The 19,784-nt window shown below is 42.2% G+C and overlaps 1 protein-coding gene across 1 annotated transcript; it reads left to right on the plus strand.

The window, feature by feature from the left end:
• The first annotated feature begins 202 nt into the window (after positions 1 to 202).
• On the plus strand, positions 203 to 16,030 carry cdc123 (cell division cycle 123 homolog). Its single transcript, XM_083758245.1, has 13 exons — positions 203 to 313; positions 2,506 to 2,577; positions 3,374 to 3,431; positions 4,189 to 4,221; positions 4,304 to 4,399; positions 4,650 to 4,756; positions 7,712 to 7,763; positions 9,004 to 9,079; positions 11,457 to 11,579; positions 12,087 to 12,115; positions 12,827 to 12,958; positions 13,519 to 13,656; positions 15,183 to 16,030. The coding sequence occupies exons 1-13, from the start codon at positions 228 to 230 to the stop codon at positions 15,240 to 15,242; spliced, it is 1,062 nt and encodes a 353-aa protein (XP_083614371.1). The 5' UTR covers positions 203 to 227; the 3' UTR covers positions 15,243 to 16,030.
• The last annotated feature ends 3,754 nt before the right edge of the window (positions 16,031 to 19,784 follow it).

Below are 19,784 nucleotides of genomic sequence, written 5' to 3' on the forward strand. Positions count from 1 at the left end.
AATCGAATCAACTTAAATCATCGGTTATTTATTTTTTATTAAATATAAAATATAAATATATATATATATATATTCGTGTCCGATATAATCAAAGCAAATAACCGTAAACCGTATATATTATTATAACAGTGTTAAAATTCCCAGCCCTGTCTTGTGGAACGTGTTACGGCGACGAGGAGCCGACTACTCCGGACACGTTTACCCGATGGACACACTACTTCCGTTGTATGAATTGCAGCATGAAGAAGGAGCAAGTTGTAAACTGTCAGTTTTCTGTTTGGTTTCCTTTATTCAAGAAGCACACCATTAAAAGGTAAACATTCATTCCAGAGGGTTTTAATCAATGCTGTTGTTGTTGGTTGTGTTGGTGTTGTTGTGGGAAGAAATGTGGCTAATGTGATTATGATATGCTGGCTAGCTTTAATTTATCTCTGGCTAAATGTCAACAACAACACTGAGATCAGATTCATACGAGGTTTCCACTGGACAACACACTGGTCTGATTAAACCCATTCTGACCTGAGATCAGATTCTATAAAAATGTCAGTCGTTCTTCGATTTTTCAAAAAATAGCAGACCTACAAGCTCGTAGCGCGCCACTCGGTGGCGCGCTATGAGCTTGTAGATCTGCTATTTTTCAATAGCTGAAGCATAACATGATGCCAACACCAAAATGGGTTCCCGTTCAGAATGGGTTAATTAATTCGGCACAAAAACGTGGAACGCCCTACCAACAGTCATTAAGACATGTGTGTGAATCCCTTGACTCCTTCAAAACTGCTCTCAAAGGGCACCTATATGTGTTATACGGACGGCTGCAATTCGAAACTGCCCCCTTTTCCCCCCTCACTGTAAATGTTTCTTTTCCCTTTTCTACCTCTGATGATGTTCCTGTTTTTTTGGCTATATACTTATAGAAGTGTAAATTTGTACGTCTTCTCTAAATGGTATGATGAATTGAACATGGTGGACTCTTTTGTAAACAAGTGTAATGCTTTATGGCAGGGGTTTTCAACTGATTGTGAACCAGGGACCACCACCTTGACTAAGGATCAACCTGGGGACCACTGTTGTGTTGTAATGGGATATGGGCTAAGATTAGTGCTTTCGTAACATTTGTTATGGAATGCATCCCATGTCTTATACTGTTTCTCAAACGATGGTCCACGGACTTAACTGATATACAGTACTGAGGCTACTGATATCTTGTACTATATATACAGTACTATAGCCTATATTACTATATAGTAAAAATGGCAAATACGTGCAAGATAGCACATGATGACATGATTATACATGGGCACATTTCCTAATAATGATGACTCAATCAGGCAAGCTGGTACACCTTTTCTGTGGAATCTCTTAACCTCAGACTTCCCAGTAATTCTGATAACATTGACACACTTCCACAGAACAGTGCACAGACGTTTAGTGCACTGTTCCGTGGAAGAAAATAAAAAATCTTCACTTTGCTACATTACTAAATGCATGGTCAGGGACCACATGCAATACCTCCACGGACCACCAGTGGTCCACGGACCACCTGTTGTCTTCCACAGTTAACAGTTTTTGAATTGAGTTGTGCTTGAAGTGTACTGTAATTCTGCAAACTGTTAAATACTTCAATCAATAATAGTCATCATCATCATCAAGTTATGACGAACCATCAACCATGTCTATGTGACGAACAGCTTAAAACAGTGGTTCCCAAAGTGGGTTCCGGGGACCCCCAGGGGTACTTGAGGGAGTTCCAGGGGGGGACCCAGCAGCTAAATGATGATTTGGAACCAAATGGACCCTTATGGGTCTGTAACTCAGAGAGTGTACACTCTCAGAGTTAAATTAGCATTGATTTTACAACATAAATTGGGTGTCCCAGAGATAGAAATGCCATTAAATGGGGGTCCGTAGACTAATGCATGTCTTAAATTGAACGGGTTGAGAATCACTGCTAGAGCTGTAAAAATCCTCTCTTACGGGGGTCCCTGGCATATGTTTTCAAATGGGGGTCCACAGGCTAATTAGTGTCAATTTTGGCGTCCTTGACATGAAAAGGTTTGGGAACCACTGGCTTAGTGATTTAGTGATTTACACTGCAATGTTCTACCTCTGTTTCAGTTTGATTCTGTTCTACCTCTGTTTCAGTTTGATTCTGTTATTCTACCTCTGTTTCAGTTTGATTCTGTTATTCTACCTCTGTTTCAGTTTGATTCTGTTATTCTACCTCTGTTTCAGTTTGATTCTGTTATTCTACCTCTGTTTCAGTTTGATTCTGTTATTCTACCTCTGTTTCAGTTTGATTCTGTTATTCTACCTCTGTTTCAGTTTGATTCTGTTGTTCTACCTCTGTTTCAGTTTGATTCTGTTATTCTACCTCTGTTTCAGTTTGATTCTGTTATTCTACCTCTGTTTCAGTTTGATTCTGTTGTTCTACCTCTGTTTCAGTTTGATTCTGTTGTTCTACCTCTGTTTCAGTTTGATTCTGTTATTCTACCTCTGTTTCAGTTTGATTCTGCCACTGCCTCAGAATGTAATAGATTATTTACTGGACGATGGAACCCTGGTAGTCTCTGGATGGTAGGGTCACACACACACACACACACACACACACACACACACACACACACACACACACACACACACACACACACACACACACACACACACTATCTCTCTCCCTTGCTATCTCATACAGACGTGTTTAAACGTATAATAACATGTGCTATCATGTATTGTTAATGTACTTTCTGTTGCGTTTTATTGCACTGCTAAGTGGTAAACCATCAATACTAATTTAAAGTACCAGTGAACATAGTAACAATTGTAAGTAAATACATTCCAGCATTTTTAGGAGTTTGATAGATTTTTTTCAATTTTTCAATTAAACAAATAATTGAGAAACATAATTTGTTATATTTTCTTTATATATAAAATATATATAGCGAGCTTGTAGGTCTGCTATTTTTGAAAAATCGAAGAGCGACTGACGTAGAAGACATTTTTTGAATCTGATCTCAGGTCAGAATGGAAAACTGTCAGGACGTAGAAGACATGTATAGAATCTGATCTCGGGTCAGAATGGGTTAATCAGGCCCAGGCCGTAGCGTAACGGTCTGGGCACCGGACTGGTAATCCAGTCGCAGTGTGCCGCGGGTTCGACTCCCGGACCCGACACGGCCTTTACTGCATGTCATCCCCCCCATCTCTCTCCCGTTTCCTGTCAGCCTACTGTCTGTCCCTTCAAAAATCAATAAAAGGCGTAAGCCGCAAAAAATATCTTAAAAAAAAAATGAATGGGTTAATCATTGATTCTTTTGTACAGTGTAAGTATAGGGCTACTGTAACATGGCCTCCTCGTCATTTGTCTCACCAGTGATCACAACACGCAGCAGACTAACTCAGACGACTCAGACGCAGAAGAGGACATTCAGGTATGCAGGAGAGGAAAGACCAGGAGGGTGAATGAATGATCTCTGCGTTCACCACTGTGTTTGTTTGTGTCTATATATATATATATATATATGTACAGTATATATGTAGCTGATCTCACTAACTACTCGGGTGACCACTCCACTGTCTTATGTCACGCACACGCTGCCATGGGATTCATTTCCCAAATACTTTTCAAATCAGTCAATGACAACTATCTTATTTTTGTGAATTCATAATCTCAGCTCTCAGCTGAACCCACTGTCGTGGAAGTAGGTTATAAAGATGGCTATGTCTGTCTCTTCCACGTGGCGCCTACTGACGCACACAGTCTTGCCCAATTACAATACTCGTCCCTCCCTTGTGGTGACTTTTTTGGGCGGCACCTCACAGTCTAGAACGTCCTGGGTTCGATTCCTGCTGCGGACGCTGTGGGCCCTGGGGGCGTATTTCTCCTCCGCGTCATCAGTGCCCATATCCGAGGCAGGGTTGGTGAAAGGGCCTTTCTGTGGAGTTTGTATGTTCTCCCCGTGTCCCCTAGGGTAGGCACCCTCACATGTTCTCCCCGTGTCCCCATAGGGTAGGTAGGTACCCTCACAAAAAACATCTCTAAACTACCTCCCCCTAGCCACTGTAGCCAGACGGGGCTGATGGAGGGGAAAGGAACTGGTCGGAATAACGTGTTCCTTCCACACAGTTTTCATTTTTCATTGTGTGTGTGTATGTAGTAATCACATTACTTTTCTGTTTGTACCCTAGTGGTCAGATGACGAGACGACCACAACCGTTACAGTAAGTTTTAATAAAACTAATATTCATTTTATGCATCGTAGATTCGTAGCATTCTTACATTTTGAAAACCTTTGTTTTCCAGGCACCAGAGTTCCCTGAGTTCACCTCGACTGTCCTAGAGGCCATCAATGTCCTGGGTGGACGTGCGTTCCCTAAACTCAACTGGAGCGCCCCGCGGGTAGATTCTATTTCTTTTAGTGAACTATTGTTACCCCATTTGGGCACTTCTGTTGCTGTATGTTATTGTGAGTCTAGCCTTAGACTGACGTGTGTGTGTGTGTGTGTGTGTGTGTGTGTCTGTGTCTGTGTCTGTGTCTGTGTCTGTGTCTGTGTCTGTGTCTGTGTCTGTGTCTGTGTCTGTGTCTGTGTCTGTGTCTGTGTCTGTGTCTGTGTCTGTGTCTCTGTGCGTGTGTGTGCGCCCCCTGTAGGATGCTAACTGGATTGCCCTGAACAGCTCTCTTCAGTGTCAAACTCTCAGCGACATATTTCTGCTCTTCAAAAGTTCCGACTTCATCACCCACGACCTCACGCAACCGTAAGCCTCCCTCCCGCTTTCCTGGAGCAAAAAAAGAAGAAGAAAAACACCGACTCAGAAACACTCACTTTGCATTTAGATTACACCCTGTTAAAAGAATACCAAGGAGACACCGTGTACAGTACATTGGCTGGCTTTCAAGCTGCTGTAAAATATTGGAATGGAAGGCAGTAACTCAGCCTTTTTTTTGTGCCAGCAGTGCAGCTAAGAGACCACTAGATTAGATTTACTTTCCCCTGGTGAGCCTAATGGGTCTGGCTGGCTGGCAGTGGCACCAACGTTTGGCATGGATAAGACTTACTGCATTGCATGATTTAATGGAGTACAGGGTGTTTGCCAGGTTTGTGTGCGTGTGGGTGTTTGCCAAGTATGTGTGTGTGTGGGGGTGTGGGTGTTTGTGTGTATTATTTATAAGCCATTTGCAGGACACTGGTGGAAATGGAGACCATATTAGGGTCTATTTCTAGTTGCATCTAATCGGCCACAGCGGGGATTTTATTTGTTAGGATTTCTTTTGCATTTTATGCTTTAACCCATTCTCGGGGCGGGAACCCCTTTTGGTGTTTTAAAGGACAACTTTAGTTTTTTTCAACCAAGGTTCATGTTTTAGTTTGTTATTAGATAAAGTAAAAGATGAGTGTTAATCTTTTTTCATTTTGCTGCTTTCTTTCGTTTTAGGGATTTTAGCTGTTTTTGACAGGCATTCGAGCATGGGGCTAAATATGCATTTTTTAACACAATTTTATGGTGATTTCTTTTTTTATGGTTTACTATAGTCCTAATAAACGCCAGGAAATTACATCTGGCCACAGAAGATCTCAGGATCTACTGAATGTGAAGGTAGCCTACTGGGGGAAGGCTTATACTGTGTGTATAGGCTCAATATGTCAGTTTGTCACATTCAATAGATCCTGTGATCTTTTGTGGCCAGATGTAATTTCCTGGCGTTTATTAGGACTATAGTAAACCATAAAAAAATAAATCACCATAAAATTGTGTTAAAAAATACATATTTAGCCCCATGCTCGAATGCCCCGCCCCCCTGTCAAAAACTGCTAAAATCCCTAAAACGAAAGAAAGCAGCAAATGAAAGAAAATGAACACTCACCTTTTAGTTTCTCTAATAACAACCTAAAACATGAACCTTGGTTGAAAAAAACTAAAGTTGTCCTTTAAGCATTATAGCGTTATACTTTAGCTATTGAAAAATAGCAGATCTACAAGCTCATAGCTATCATCGCTATGAACTTGTAGGTCTGCTATTTTTGAAAAATCGTGAAAATGTGGCGCAAATCTTTGAATATATATATATATATTCTTTCAAAGCGAACGTTTTTAACTCAAAGCCTTGCCTCCGTGGGGTCCCTGCCTGGAACAACATATTTTCAGATGGGGGGTCGGCAGCCAATTACATAATATTCTTGGGAGTCCTTGACATGAAAATGTTTGAGAACCACTGACACAGAAACCTAGGGTTTTTCAGGAAAATGTCAGGATTTAGAAGTCATTTCGTCCTTGGGTCTAAACGGGTTAATTAAGATGGATCAGTGAACTGGGTCATTCAGTGTCGTCCAGTAAAAATATTAGTTAATTTGGTCGTTCACTATATTGGAATGTAATCGGGTACGGTCGCCCCTAAACCATCTCGCCACCTCGACAGTTTGACTGAAGGTAATCGGGTACGGTCGCCCCTAAACCATCTCGCCACCTCGACAGTTTGACTGAAGGTAATCGGGTACGGTCGCCCCTAAACCATCTCGCCCCTCCATAGTTTGACTGCAAATGAGAAAAGGGAGAATCTCTCTTCAGCCACTAGCAGAGAGAGGAGAGATAATAAGTCTAGCCAGACGAGATGGTTTGGATTTGGAGGAACAACCTTTCAAAGGGTTAATGTTCTATGTTGCCTCTTCACGTCAGCCTCATGTGTTCTGGGTAGAGATGTCCCGATACTGTATCGGTATCAGAAAAGTATCGGATCGGCCCTTATTTGCCATATCGGGTCATATCGGTATCGGTGAATATGCCAGTCTAACCAGTGATCCGACCATAGACTGTAAAAAATATGGACAAAGCGTTCCCCGGGTCTAACATGAACGTAAAATGAAGCCTGTAATAATATGCTAATTCCTGATGTAAGTCGCCATCTTTGGTACCAGCTGGCCATTGGCTGGCTCCGTTTTGTATACCAGCTGGTCATTGGCTGCCCAGACAACGAGGCGGGACTTCCCCCCTTCTTCTCCGTTGGTTTTTATTTTGACTCGAGTGGGAGGGGAATCCCGATCATAGACTGTAATGGTAGCCACGCCCCTCAGAACATACGCGATGTTTTTTTTTCTTTATGGTCATTTTTTTAATTAATGGGACCATAATTTTCCAAAAAGAATATTATGACATTAGAAATGAGACTTTAAACTAGTGACTGGAAGAAGAAAGTATTCATGACCATGTTTATTAAGGTAATACAGTCTAGGTGAAGTTGGGCCAAAATACATGGGCCTCTATGGAGCTATGGGGCTTTTTGGGTCCGGTCCAGCGCCACAACAGGCCATTATATGAACTACCGATTTCAAATGAGGCTTCACGAAATATCTGGCTGACTGCCCCCCTGGATCCGACACAGGGCCAGGGGTAAGGGGTTGACACTATGGCAGGTAAATAAAATGTTGGGGCATGTGGAGTTTGCTTTAGAGTTGCCCAAACTGCAAGTGCACATTTGAGTGAGGAGTCTGCTATAAACACAACACGATATATATATATATATATATATATATATATATATATATATATATATATAGCTATAAACACAACATGAGATCACAACACTGGTATCGGTATTCGGTATCGGTATTGGCTAACACAGAAATTGAGGTATTGGGATAGGAAGCGAAAAAAGTGTATCGGGATATCCCTAGTTCTGGGTGTGCTTTTTTTAACCCTATACGTTCCCTCCTTCAGGTTCCTTCGATGCAGTGACCATGACACTCCAGACCCAGTCATCAGCTACGAGGTACTTTACACAGCGTGTAGTGATGGAATTAACGCGAACGCACACACGCACGCACACACACACACACGCACACACACACTGTGGCTGTGTTTGTACCACAGAAATGATTTGATTGGCTGAGCATGGAATGGTATTTATGATAAGGGCCGATTCATACTCCTATTTTAGAGCCGAATAAAAGTGGGTTCGGCTCTGTAGAGCCTACAATGTGACGTCATTTGAGGTTCGGGGGGGCTGGGGGTTGCGGGTACTAGTGTTGTCACGATACTGGATTTTCAACTTCGATACGATATTTGGAAAAGTATATATTTCGATACCATTTTCGATACCACGCAACCACGGCGATTTCTGAGGGTTTAACATTTATTACAAATAAAAGCTGTGCAGTCTTATGCACTTTCATATTTTTTTTAATTTTTATTATTATTAGGCCTATTATTATAATTATTATTATTATTATAAATAACTATCGATTATAAACCAGTATAGGCCTACACATAAAAGTAAAGTTGTGAAGCACAACAGCATTTAATTTCTTTCTGACCAGTCAACCACATCATCTTGGTTTCTATTCCTTATTTATAATCTTTATCATTTATAATTATTTAAAAAAAAAAAGTTTGATAATCTATTCAGATATTATTCAATGCATCCTGTATAAGGCCAGCCTACTTAAACTATTATTTTTATTAGTAGTATTACATAAAGAAATACGAGCGTTAAAGAAGTTAACACAGCGTGGAGCCGTGGAGACAGAACTTCACAGAGAGAACGACACAGTGTAGTAGGCTACTACACTGTGTCGTTCTACTGTAGCCTACTGTCTGTGAGTGCTGCTGTGCGCTCGAGAAGTGGACTCAGGACTGTCGTGACGGCCCCTCCCCTCCCTCAAGGCTCAGTTTGGAGGGGGCTGTACTCTGCGCTGCGGAGCATGGTCTCAACCAACGAGAGCACGGAGTGGGACAGTATCGATAGTATCGATACTATGGAAAAGTCATATCGAACCCTTTTAATTTTTCAGAATCGATATTTATCGATATATCGATATTTTCGACAACACTAGCAGGTACCGTCCTAAAGTCGGCTCTTCGGTGCTACTGAACATTTCTGACGAGCCGAAATCTTTTCGGCACTACAGCGCCGAAACGGCGGTAAAATAGGAGTATGAATCGGCCCTAAGAGTGCCCCTCACTTCACACAAGTGTGATTATTATTGTTAATATTTTTTCCCTTTGCTTAGCTGGTCCTGAGGAAGTGGAGCGAGCTGATTCCTGGAGGAGAGTTCCGTTGCTTCGTCAAAGAAAACAAGCTTATTGGTGAGCATTACTTCACCTCCACTCAGACCTGGTCGTCCAGGGGTCCGGGGACCCCCAGGGGTCCTTGAGGGAGTTCCAGGGACCCCCAGGGGTCCTTGAGGGAGTTCCAGGGGGTCCCCAACAAGATGATAGTGGGGAAACAAATGGACCTTTATGGGACTATAACTCTGAGAGTGTTCATTTGTAACATAGATTTTACAATATGAGATAGAAACGCCATTAAACGGGCAGTTGAACTGGGGGTCCTTGAAATGAAAACGGTTGAACCCCTGATTTCAGGCAACGGCTCTTTTTAATAATAAGATTATTGTGCCAGACTGCCAGTTTAACCACGTTCAAAATCATATAACTATTTTGCTAAAAATTGCATCGTTTCGACCGACTAGGTAAATCAGGCAAATATATATTATTAAATATCGTTGCAATTTGTTGTCTTAAAATGAAGTAACTCTCGGAGCTCTACGAACTGGTGTGTGGATGTTCTTCCTGGATGTTTGCCTTGATGCCTACATCCAGCAACCTGGGGCCTGTTTCACGAAACTTGGATTAACTAATCCAGGATTTAGGCCAAAACCAGGCTTTTTCAATCCTGGTCTTTACAGCCTGGTTTATTCCGTTCCACTAAAGCCAATCGAGGCTCAGAATTGGCGGATTTGGCGAGCCGGGATCAGCAAGCCTGGCTTAATAGACAGTCTGGCTTTTTGTCTCTAGACCCATTATGTGGATCACAGATTTACTGATCCTTCTTCTTCATGGGGTATAGAGCGTCGCAGTCCCTCCCCCTTTCAGAACGACGAGTGGCCCAGGAAATGAAATGCAATGCATTTCTCCCATAGGATTTTCTTTAAGTATTTATTTAAAGACGGTTACGATCAAATAATTTATAAGAAGAAAAACAAAACAAATAGTGTTGTCTCCTGCCTTTAATTTCTTCTTTCTAATGATTTGATCGGCCCAAAATATTGTGTTCATTGTGATATTTGGCCATAACTCCCTCCTCTGAGGGAGCTACGTTTGGGGAAGGGGGTTGTTGTCCAGACAGGGGCCAGACTGGTGAGGGTCATGGGTTCATGTACTGTAGCATGCCAAAGTTTGTGCTATTGCCATTGAGAATGCATTGGGCGTTTAAGTTAAATAACTCAGAAACTACAAAACATTTCAAAGTAAAAAGTTCCAGCATGTGTCTCCACAGTAAGCTGAATTTTACAAAGTGTGAATGGAGTTTCTAGGTGAAAGTGATTTTTTGAAGTGCCACTATCTGCCTATAAATGTCTCAAATTTTAAAGCACTATATTTCTAAAACTATGAAACATTTCAAAGATTCCTTTTCAGGCACACATGTCCACCGTAGGATGAACCTAAATAGGTTTGAATGGGGTTTCTGTAGGTGTAAGTATGTAGGACTAGTAGTGGGTGAAACGTTACAATGGTAATATGAGTAATGGTAATATTTAGTGGTTTTCACTTTTACAAAAAAATAAAAAAAATAATATAATATAATATAATTCTTCTTAACCATGCACTTGCACGACAACAAACCTATTCATGGGGAACATTCACCAAAAGCAGCTGATAAATGGTAAATGGTGCATTTACAGTATATAGCGCCTTTATCCAAAGCGCTTTACATAGATTGTGCATTACATTCACCCATTCACACACACATTCATACACCGATTGCGGCGGAAGCCATGCAAGGTACCAACCAGCACATCGGGAGCAATTTGGGGTTCAGTGTCTTGCCCAAGGACACTTCGACATGTAGACAGGAGGAGCCGGGATTCGAACCGCCGACCCATGGATCATTGGACGACCTGCTCTACCTCTTGAGCCACAGTCGCCCTGATCTACAATCTCACAAGCTGTCATGATGTTGTGCAGCCTATATATTTTGGTTTTGGTTATTTGATTTTATATAGTGCTTAAATTAGTCCTTTAATGCAGGCCGATACAAATAAGGCAACATAAACCCATAATAATTGAATAAATCTGGAAAACATAATTGGTTTGTGATCAGTTTGACTGCTTAATGAACAGTAAAGACATCAGGATTAGTATAGGTTAAACCTGGCTGTTAGCCTGGTCCGGAGCAGGCTAAGTCCAAAGCATTAGTTTCCATGGTAACTAATGTAGCATCACTTTCATGAAACCGAATCAAGCCTCAACATATCCAGGTTAACTGGTTAAATTAATCTGGCAAGATTAACCAGCGTTCATGAAACCGGTTAATCGCTGATCCAGGATATATTAAGCCAGGATATGTGTTAAATCCCAGCTTAATCTCTAATCCAAGTTTGGTGAAACAGGCCCCTGGCCTGGATATACTAGGCATCGAGATGTGCACACAATCTTCTCTGTGAACATGTGTCCATCTCAGGTATCTCCCCCAGAGACTACACGCAGTACTACCACCACATCTCTAAGCAGGAGGAGCAGATCTCCCAGTCCATCCAGGAGTTCTTCAGCCAGCACATCCAGTACAACTTCCTGGATGAAGACTGTGAGTTTAGTTCTGGGGTCTGGGGTCTGGATTGGGGGAGGCATCGTTTGGTTCGACATAGCATTGGTCCGACTGGATTAAGCTTGGTGAGGGGTGCGTTAAGGGTTGGGAGATGGTTAAGGTTAGGTTTAGGTGTGCTGCCCCGTGGGAGGTTAGGGTTAGGGTGAGGGTTTGAGATATCAGACCAATGGTGTGTCTAACCAAAAGCATGCACCCCTGGATTATTATTTTTGCTATGAAATGGCCTTTTAAAACGTTGATTCAGTACGTACTGCATATTAGGCAATTAATAAATGGCATTATACATTTTAATTTAATTAACATTTAATTTTTACGAAGGAAATGTGAGGACAAGCTATCCAATGAATTATTTAAATTAATCAATATTGCAAACCTTTCCAACAGTACCTAGGCCACATATTTGGTTACTTGTAAAACATTGAATGGCGTTGAACTAAATGACAATACAATAGATTTAGTTTTAATTGAGTGTTTCCTGTTATACAGTTGTGTTGGATGTCTACAGAGATAGTTGGGTAAGTTCAAATTTCTTTATTTTTCTTAAAATGTTTTCTTTGTGGCTTTCGCCTTTTATATTATATTTCTTTATAGAGGGACAGACAGTAGGCTGACAGGAAATGGGGAGAGAGATGGGGTGGGTGGGGGTGACATGCAGTAAAGTCCATCGGGATCGGGAGTCGAACCCGCGGGCCGTGGCACACTGCCAGACTGGATTACCAGCCAAGGTGCCTGGACCGCTGAGCCACATGGCCCAGGCCCATTTTCAAATTTCTATATGTCATACCTGAAGAAGGTCCGAAGGTACCGATAAAAGGGGGTGTGTGGGACACCGTACCTTTTTGTTGACCGTTTTACACTGCTTTATTTTACTTTATTTCATTTACTTTATTTAAGTTGAAGCTGTGGTCATTTTATATGTGAAAAAACTAACTTTCTTGTTTGCATCTTATGTATAAGGCTATAAGCACTGCAATTGTGCATGTGTACGTCTGCATGTGTGTTACAGGGTAAAGTGTGGCTTATTGACGGTGAGGTCACATGTATGTGTGTAACTGTTACAGGGTAAAGTGTGGCTTATTGACGGTGAGGTCACATGTATGTGTGTGACTGTTACAGGGTAAAGTGTGGCTGATTGACGGTGAGGTCACATGTATGTGTGTGACTGTTACAGGGTAAAGTGTGGCTTATTGACGGTGAGGTCACATGTATGTGTGTAACTGTTACAGGGTAAAGTGTGGCTGATTGACATCAACCCCTTCGGTGAGGTCACAGACTCCCTGCTCTTCACGTGGGAGGAGCTTATGTCTGGGAACAGCATCTCGGGCGGTCAAGAAGACGGTGACGTCGCCCAGGAACAGGTGAATGACGCAACACCTGGACCGTCCGTCCGTCCGTCCGTACACAATGACACACACACACACACACTACGTACACTCATATACTGTATCACTTGCCATGCTTTAACCCATTTAGACCTGAGAACAGTTTCTACAAATGTCTTCTAAATCATGACAGTTTTCTGAAAACTTTGTTTTTATGTCAGTCGTTCTCAAACTATTTCAAGTCAAGGACCCCCAGAATTATGTATTTGGGCGCCGACCCCCATCTGAAGATATGTTGTTCCAGGGATCCCCCCCCCCCCCGGAAGCAAAGATTTGAGTTAAAAACGTTCGCTCTGAAAGAATATATATAAAAAGGTTTGCGCCACATTTCCACGATCTTTCAAAAATGGCAGACCTACAAGCTCGTGGCGCGGCGCTCGTGGCGCGGCACTCGGTGCCGCGCCACGAGCTTGTAGATCTGCTATTTTTCAACAGCTAAAATTACAACATGATGCTTAGTTAAAACACCAAAAGGGCTTCCCTTCCCGCCCGTCCTGAATCACGATGTTAACGATGTGTGTGCGTGGCGTTCCCAGGAGGGCCCGGCGTTCCGCTACACCACCAGCGAGGTGACGGTCCAGCCCAGTCCGTGTCTCAGCTACCGGATCCCGCGGGACTTCGTGGACCTGTCCACTGGCGAGGACGCCTACAAGCTCCTCGACTTCCTCAAACTGGTAGGAGGACCTATAATAAGGACATACATGACACCAGAGTGAATCAATGTGACCCAATTTTTTTTTTTTTTAACTATATTTATTGCATTTTTCTTTTCTTTTTTGACAAACGGACAATACAACAAAACAATACATAATACAGACAATACAATTACTTAAAATGAAAAACAAACAAAAAACAAAACAAAAACATACAATACATACATAAATACAGTATAATAAAATAAGGGCACTTAGATTGGTAACAAGCAAACAATGACAGAGTCCTTATGGCCACAACACCAAACAGCTACAGAGAATACAATTAGACATTTTCAGTTTCCAACATTAAATAAGATAAATCATTAACCGTAATATATTGGATAAACCGTCCCCATATCTTATCAAACATCTTCTGTTTATTCTTCAAAGTATAAGTGATTCTTTCCAGAGGAAGACACAATGATAACTCCCTAAACCACTGAGCAATACTGGGTTTGCCTATATTTTTCCACGATAAGGCTATAGCCCTTTTGGCTTGTAAATGTGACCCAACTTGACCACACAGACAGTTGAGCACACAGACAGTTGACCACACAGACAGTTCATGCTATTCACAAAATTGTATAGTCCAGTAGTCGGGGTGGTGGAGTGGGAAGTTTGGTATATAGGGCTAAATCCTGCCCCACCCCTTGTCCCTTATCCCTAAACTAATTTACCTTTTTTTTCTTTTTTTTTTTACTATTTTCAAAAACCTTTTAAAATAGCCGATCTACAAGCTCACAATGTCTCGATGTAGATCGGCTAGTTGGAACTATTTTAAATGTTGTTGTTTTTTAAATAGTAAAAAAAATCAAATTAGTTTAGGGATAAAGGATAAGGGTGGCGCTTGATGGAGCCCATAGTCTTTTTTTTATTGGCCTACAATGTTATCTATATACATACATTCATGACTCCACTATCTGACAGTATTGAGCAATTTCTTTTATAGGGGTTTCTTGTTACCATTAACATCCTATATGAGGCAGAAATGTTGAACTTTCCTTTATGCGACATGTCAAACTAGGGGATGTTCATGCTTCTGAATCCATTCCAAGCAGTACAAAGGCACAAATTAAATCCGAAATGTGGATGGCAGAAAATCCACCAAGGACAGCGATTTTAGAATCTTGAAAATCCTCCCTTCCACTGCTCTGCACTGTGAATATATTTCCAATCCCATAGTTGAAACGGTGGGGCGTTGCTATGGGAACCGGACCAATGTTAAAGGCTTCCTAGGAATCAACCATTACATAGACAACGCCACCTAGCGCCGACGTATAGTATATATACATACCTGGGAAAAATAGAGTTAATGGCCACATGTAATGTTGACATGATAGCGGACGAGAATACAATAAAGTTAATTGTTTATTTCCTGAATCTGCCCCCACTGATCTATATGTATTAATTGATTAGATCATATTACAGTCATGACTCATGAGTGCAACGTTAGTGATGCTCCTGCTCTGAAACGACACCGTCTCTCTCTCTCTGTGTTCCTTTAGAAGAAAGGTCAACAGGAAGAGTCCGAGGAAGAGGACGACGAAGAAGGGGAGCAACCGTGACTCGTTTAGTCGCCCCCAGACGTTCTCCACGTTGCTCGTGTTTCCACGTATAGTGCATTATAAACACTGCTCATATAAACTCTGAATGGTTATATATTATCTCAACCGCAGAAAAGTAGTTGCTACAGTAATATATAGTAAAATATGTTAACACTTTTACTTTAGTTGTTTTGGCATGTTATACGAACTTATAATGAAGAGCTTATTCCCTCGGTTAGCAGCTCGGTTCTGTGTGAAATATACATTTACACATTATAGCCTGAATGTCTCGGATATATCAGATAAATCCCCTGTGTTTGTTGATTATGTAAAGGATTCTGTAACTGGTTTTCTCTGAGCTTGCCTGTTTCTTACGGTGTTTGATTTCCGTGTCTTCACTGTGATGTGCTGTTCCCCTTGCTCATCTTTAGTTATGTGTAACTTTATGTAAAGAAAAGGAGGCCTGCGGGGCATTTTTTTCCCTGTATTTTACATTTCAACTGTAACAGCTTACATTATAACTGAATGTTCTCTGTCGAGATGATGACGTGGTTTGTCACATAAACTAATATTCAATAAGGCTAGTTTACAGGCTTTACAGCTGCAGCTGTACTCTAGTTTTGGAATATTACCCGTGTGTGTACGGAGTATGTTTCTGACTTTAGGGAGAGGTAGCCCAACGGTCACTCTGTGACCTAAAAGGAACCTCATCTCACACTATACGGTAATGCATCCTAGTTGCAGGTGTTGGGTGTCTCTTCTCTCTCTAGCAATAAAACTATACGGTATAAAGCTGTTTAGAAACCACACGAGTCTGTGTCGACTGAGCTTTGTGAATAATTTGAAAACCTAAATGATGTCTTCAAGATGCATTGTTGCCTTATATCGTGACACCCTTTCCACTTTGAAGGACTGTCGTTGCAAAGCGCCATTTCATTTCTTCTCGCCGCGGTGTGCACTGACTTGGGTGTAGGTGCAATGAATGAGCACATTAGAAATGGATTGTCCTTTTATGTGTTGGCTCTCATTACACTCTGGGGCTAAATGAGCTTTGCAGCCACATAACAGCACAAAGCACTGAGTTTTCTAAATGAGCTATATTATTAATGGTACATGTAGGTGTCCCACTTGAAGCCGATTGATTGAAGTATGTATTAACAGATTGGAGATTTACAGTACATTTCAAGCACAACTCAATACAAAACTGGACGACACCATAAAGCATTACACTTTGTTTACAATATGGTCCACCCTTTTCAATTCATCATGACATTTAGATTTAGAGATCTACTACAAATATACTCTTCTATAATAGCCAAAAACAGGAAATCATCATAAAAGGAGGTAGAAAACATATACAGTGAGGGGGAAAAGGGGTGGATGGGAGGATTCAGATTCTGCGGGGGCCAGTTTCGAATTGCAGCCGTCCGTAGGTGCTCTTTGATATCGGTTTTGAAGGAGTCTAGGGATTCACATGTCTTAATGACTGTTGGTAGGGCGTTCCACAATTTACAATTTACAATTTACAATTTAGGCATTTAGCAGACGCTCTTAATCCAGAGCGACTTACATTTAAGCAAGAACAAAAGCATGGGAATACATCACATAAAAGCATTTATCAATATCATGAAACATGCGTAAGCTAAGAAAGTAACAGTGGAATATCTATATAATGAAACTATACATACACTATACATATAAACTATGCATATTTACTACTATGCTATACATATGTACTATGGCATGCTATAACTATATATAATACAATTATAGTGCTGTCTACATAACATGCTATAAGTCTGTTCCACATTTTAGTAGCATGAATTTAGTCCCTTGTTTGTGCCGAATCTGGGTTGCACATGGTTTGTCGATCTCCCTCTGGTGTTATGGCTGGAGATGACTTGTGTATAATTACACAATTATATTTTGTTGAACTTCTAATTTAGAATCACAAGTTCAACAAACAAATATAATTTTGGTGGTGACACGCAGCATTACCATGAAAATTATATATTATATTATATTTAGCCAAAGTTACACTTGGTGAAATTGGTGATGCTTATAAACCGAACGTCCCGTCACCCGTGGCGTGTTTGACGTGATGCGGGCACTGCAGTACCACCTATATCCACGTGGAGGCAGTGTTTACCCTCTATCCATGTGAGAATGCAGCACCGTAGGCCTGGTATGTGCTTGTTAAATGCAATGCTTTATCATTATTATGTGACTATATAGTTACCTTAATGCAGCACAATGCGTGGGGCCTACAGGCTGCCTGCAGGTCAGGAACCACACATTGTGTTGTATTGTATTTTAGACGTGGATTAGTACACAGTCCTGTTTATATAGAAGTTATTTGTACGTCTCTAGTAATGTTAAATGATGAATTGAACATGGTGGATCCTATTGTAAACACGTGTAATGCTTTATTATGGTGTTGTTGTCCACAGTTAACAGTCTTTGTATTGAGTTTGTGCTTGAAATGTACTGTAATTAGTTCAAACTGTTAATACATTCTTCAATCAATCAATCAATCAATCAGATACTTGACGTGACAACAGCAGTGCTGGTGGTCCAAAATGCTAAGGTGGATGACGACAATAATGACGCCTGCCGCACCCTTCATTCTGACCTGGTATTGACCATCCTTCTCTCTCTCTCTCTCCATATAGTGTCTCATAGTCTCTCTCTCTCTCTCTCTCTCTCTCCATAGACAGAGTCATATAGTGTCTGAATAAAACATGCAATGGGGGAAAGGAAACAAATAATCCAACTTGAGACTTGCTGACTCAGAGGTATAGGCTGGGTGTGGAGGGAGGGGTGACGACTGACGAGGGGGAGAATGGGGGCTGGGGAGGGGAGGGGGAGATTGGGGACTGTGTGTGTGTGTGTGTGTGTGTGGGGGGGGGGGGGGGCATAGAGGGGAGGGGATAATATTTCCTTCAGCAGGAACTGCAGTCGTTTGCAGCTGGAATACTCATGAGCATCGTTTGGGGCGTGTGTGTGTGTGTGTGTGTGTGTGTGTGTGTGTGTGTGTGTGTCTCTCAAAATGCATTTAAATCGTGGTTGCAATACTAAGTATAAGTGCAGTCAGCTGAGTCACACGTTACCATCTGTTGAAATTCCACCATGGCGAAATTATATGACTGTGTTCATCTCGCATCATCACACCAACAGCTGGATGTAATCCTCCGTGCGTCGTTTATTTAATATGATAATAATAATAATAATATTAAACGCCTCTGATGAGACCTGACATCACCCCCATCCCATCCATCCATCATGTGCGCGTGAAGGCGCGCATGATCACACGCAACAATATCGTATGATATCACATTTGTGGACGTTAAACTTTATTGATATGGCAATTATGATCAAGGAATGAAGTATGATAATGAACTGTGCACGAGATTCAGACACGACTGAAATGTATAGCCCAGTAAGCCTATAATTAATTGTTCACATTTTTAAATAAAAGATATAGCAGCTATGACAGTGCTAGCTCATATTGTGTCTGACTGACTGACTGACTGACTGACTGACTGTTACCGGTGCCTCCTTGTCTTGTGTCCGTCCGGCTCTCGGCCGTTTTTTGCTGCATTGCGAATTATATTATTTTTCATCAGTCTCTCTCTCGTGTGGCGGAACTGTGACACGCGCGCGTGCACGCACAGTCGCACACACACGTACAGTGGAGGCGCGCACGCGCGTGTGTGTGTGTGTGTGTGTGTGTGTGTGAGTGTGTGTGTGTGTGTGTGTGTGTGTGTGTGTGTGTGTGTGTGTGTGTGTGTGCGTGCGCGCAATGAGCGCATCCTTCCCTCATCTCATCGTCATAACAACCGTCCGGCGCTAAAGCATGGTTGGTTGGATGGAATACCCCCCCCCCCCCCCCCTCCACACACACACACACTAGTGCTGGAGCGTTTAGTGAGGAGAGGAGGAGAACCGCAGGAACAACAACAACGCACGTTGTCTGTCAAACCCAAACGTAGCTCCTACAACTTGTCTTGGATGCGGAGACAGACAGACAGACAGACGGAGAGGGACAGCTAGGGTCACAGAGACACAGAGACAGACGGAGAGACACAGAGACAGACAGTGAGAGAGACACAGAGACAGACAGGGAGAGAGACACATGAGACAGACAGGGAGAGAGACACATGAGACAGACAGGGAGAGAGACACAGAGACAGACAGGGAGAGAGACACAGGGACGGAGGATTGTTTGACGCTGGCAGCTGGCTGGTTGTTTGAGCAGGAAGTGAGAATCATTGTGTGAAGGAGGCAGCGTGGGAAAGACAGACCGCGGCATTAATAACGTTATTCTGTTCTGGCGGGTTCCTTCTCGGGGAGGAAGAGAAGAGATTACACGGCAAGGTTGGCTGGTTGGCCCACTGTTATCCTCGGCTGGCTCCCCCCGGTTCCAGCTCCGGTTCTAGGGTTCCAGCACCGTAGCCCGCTCCCAGCCCAGGTTCTAGCCCCGGTTCCAGCACCGTAGCCCGGTCCAAGCCCCGGTTCTAGCCCCGGTCCCAGCCCCGGTCCCAGCCCGGCTCCAGCGGCACC

This window comes from Protomyctophum parallelum, assembly GCF_964188405.1.
Source record: "Protomyctophum parallelum genome assembly, chromosome: 22".
Taxonomy (NCBI): Eukaryota; Metazoa; Chordata; class Actinopteri; order Myctophiformes; family Myctophidae; genus Protomyctophum; species Protomyctophum parallelum.

Excerpts from the sequence above, each read along its gene's own strand:
- cdc123 (XM_083758245.1), top strand. The coding sequence starts at position 228 with ATGAATTGCAGCATGAAGAAGGAGCAAGTTGTAAACTGTCAGTTTTCT. Across the intron at positions 4,400-4,649 it reads TCAACTGGAGCGCCCCGCGG|GATGCTAACTGGATTGCCCT; the intron begins GTAGATTCTATT and ends CGCCCCCTGTAG. Across the intron at positions 4,757-7,711 it reads ACCCACGACCTCACGCAACC|GTTCCTTCGATGCAGTGACC; the intron begins GTAAGCCTCCCT and ends TCCCTCCTTCAG.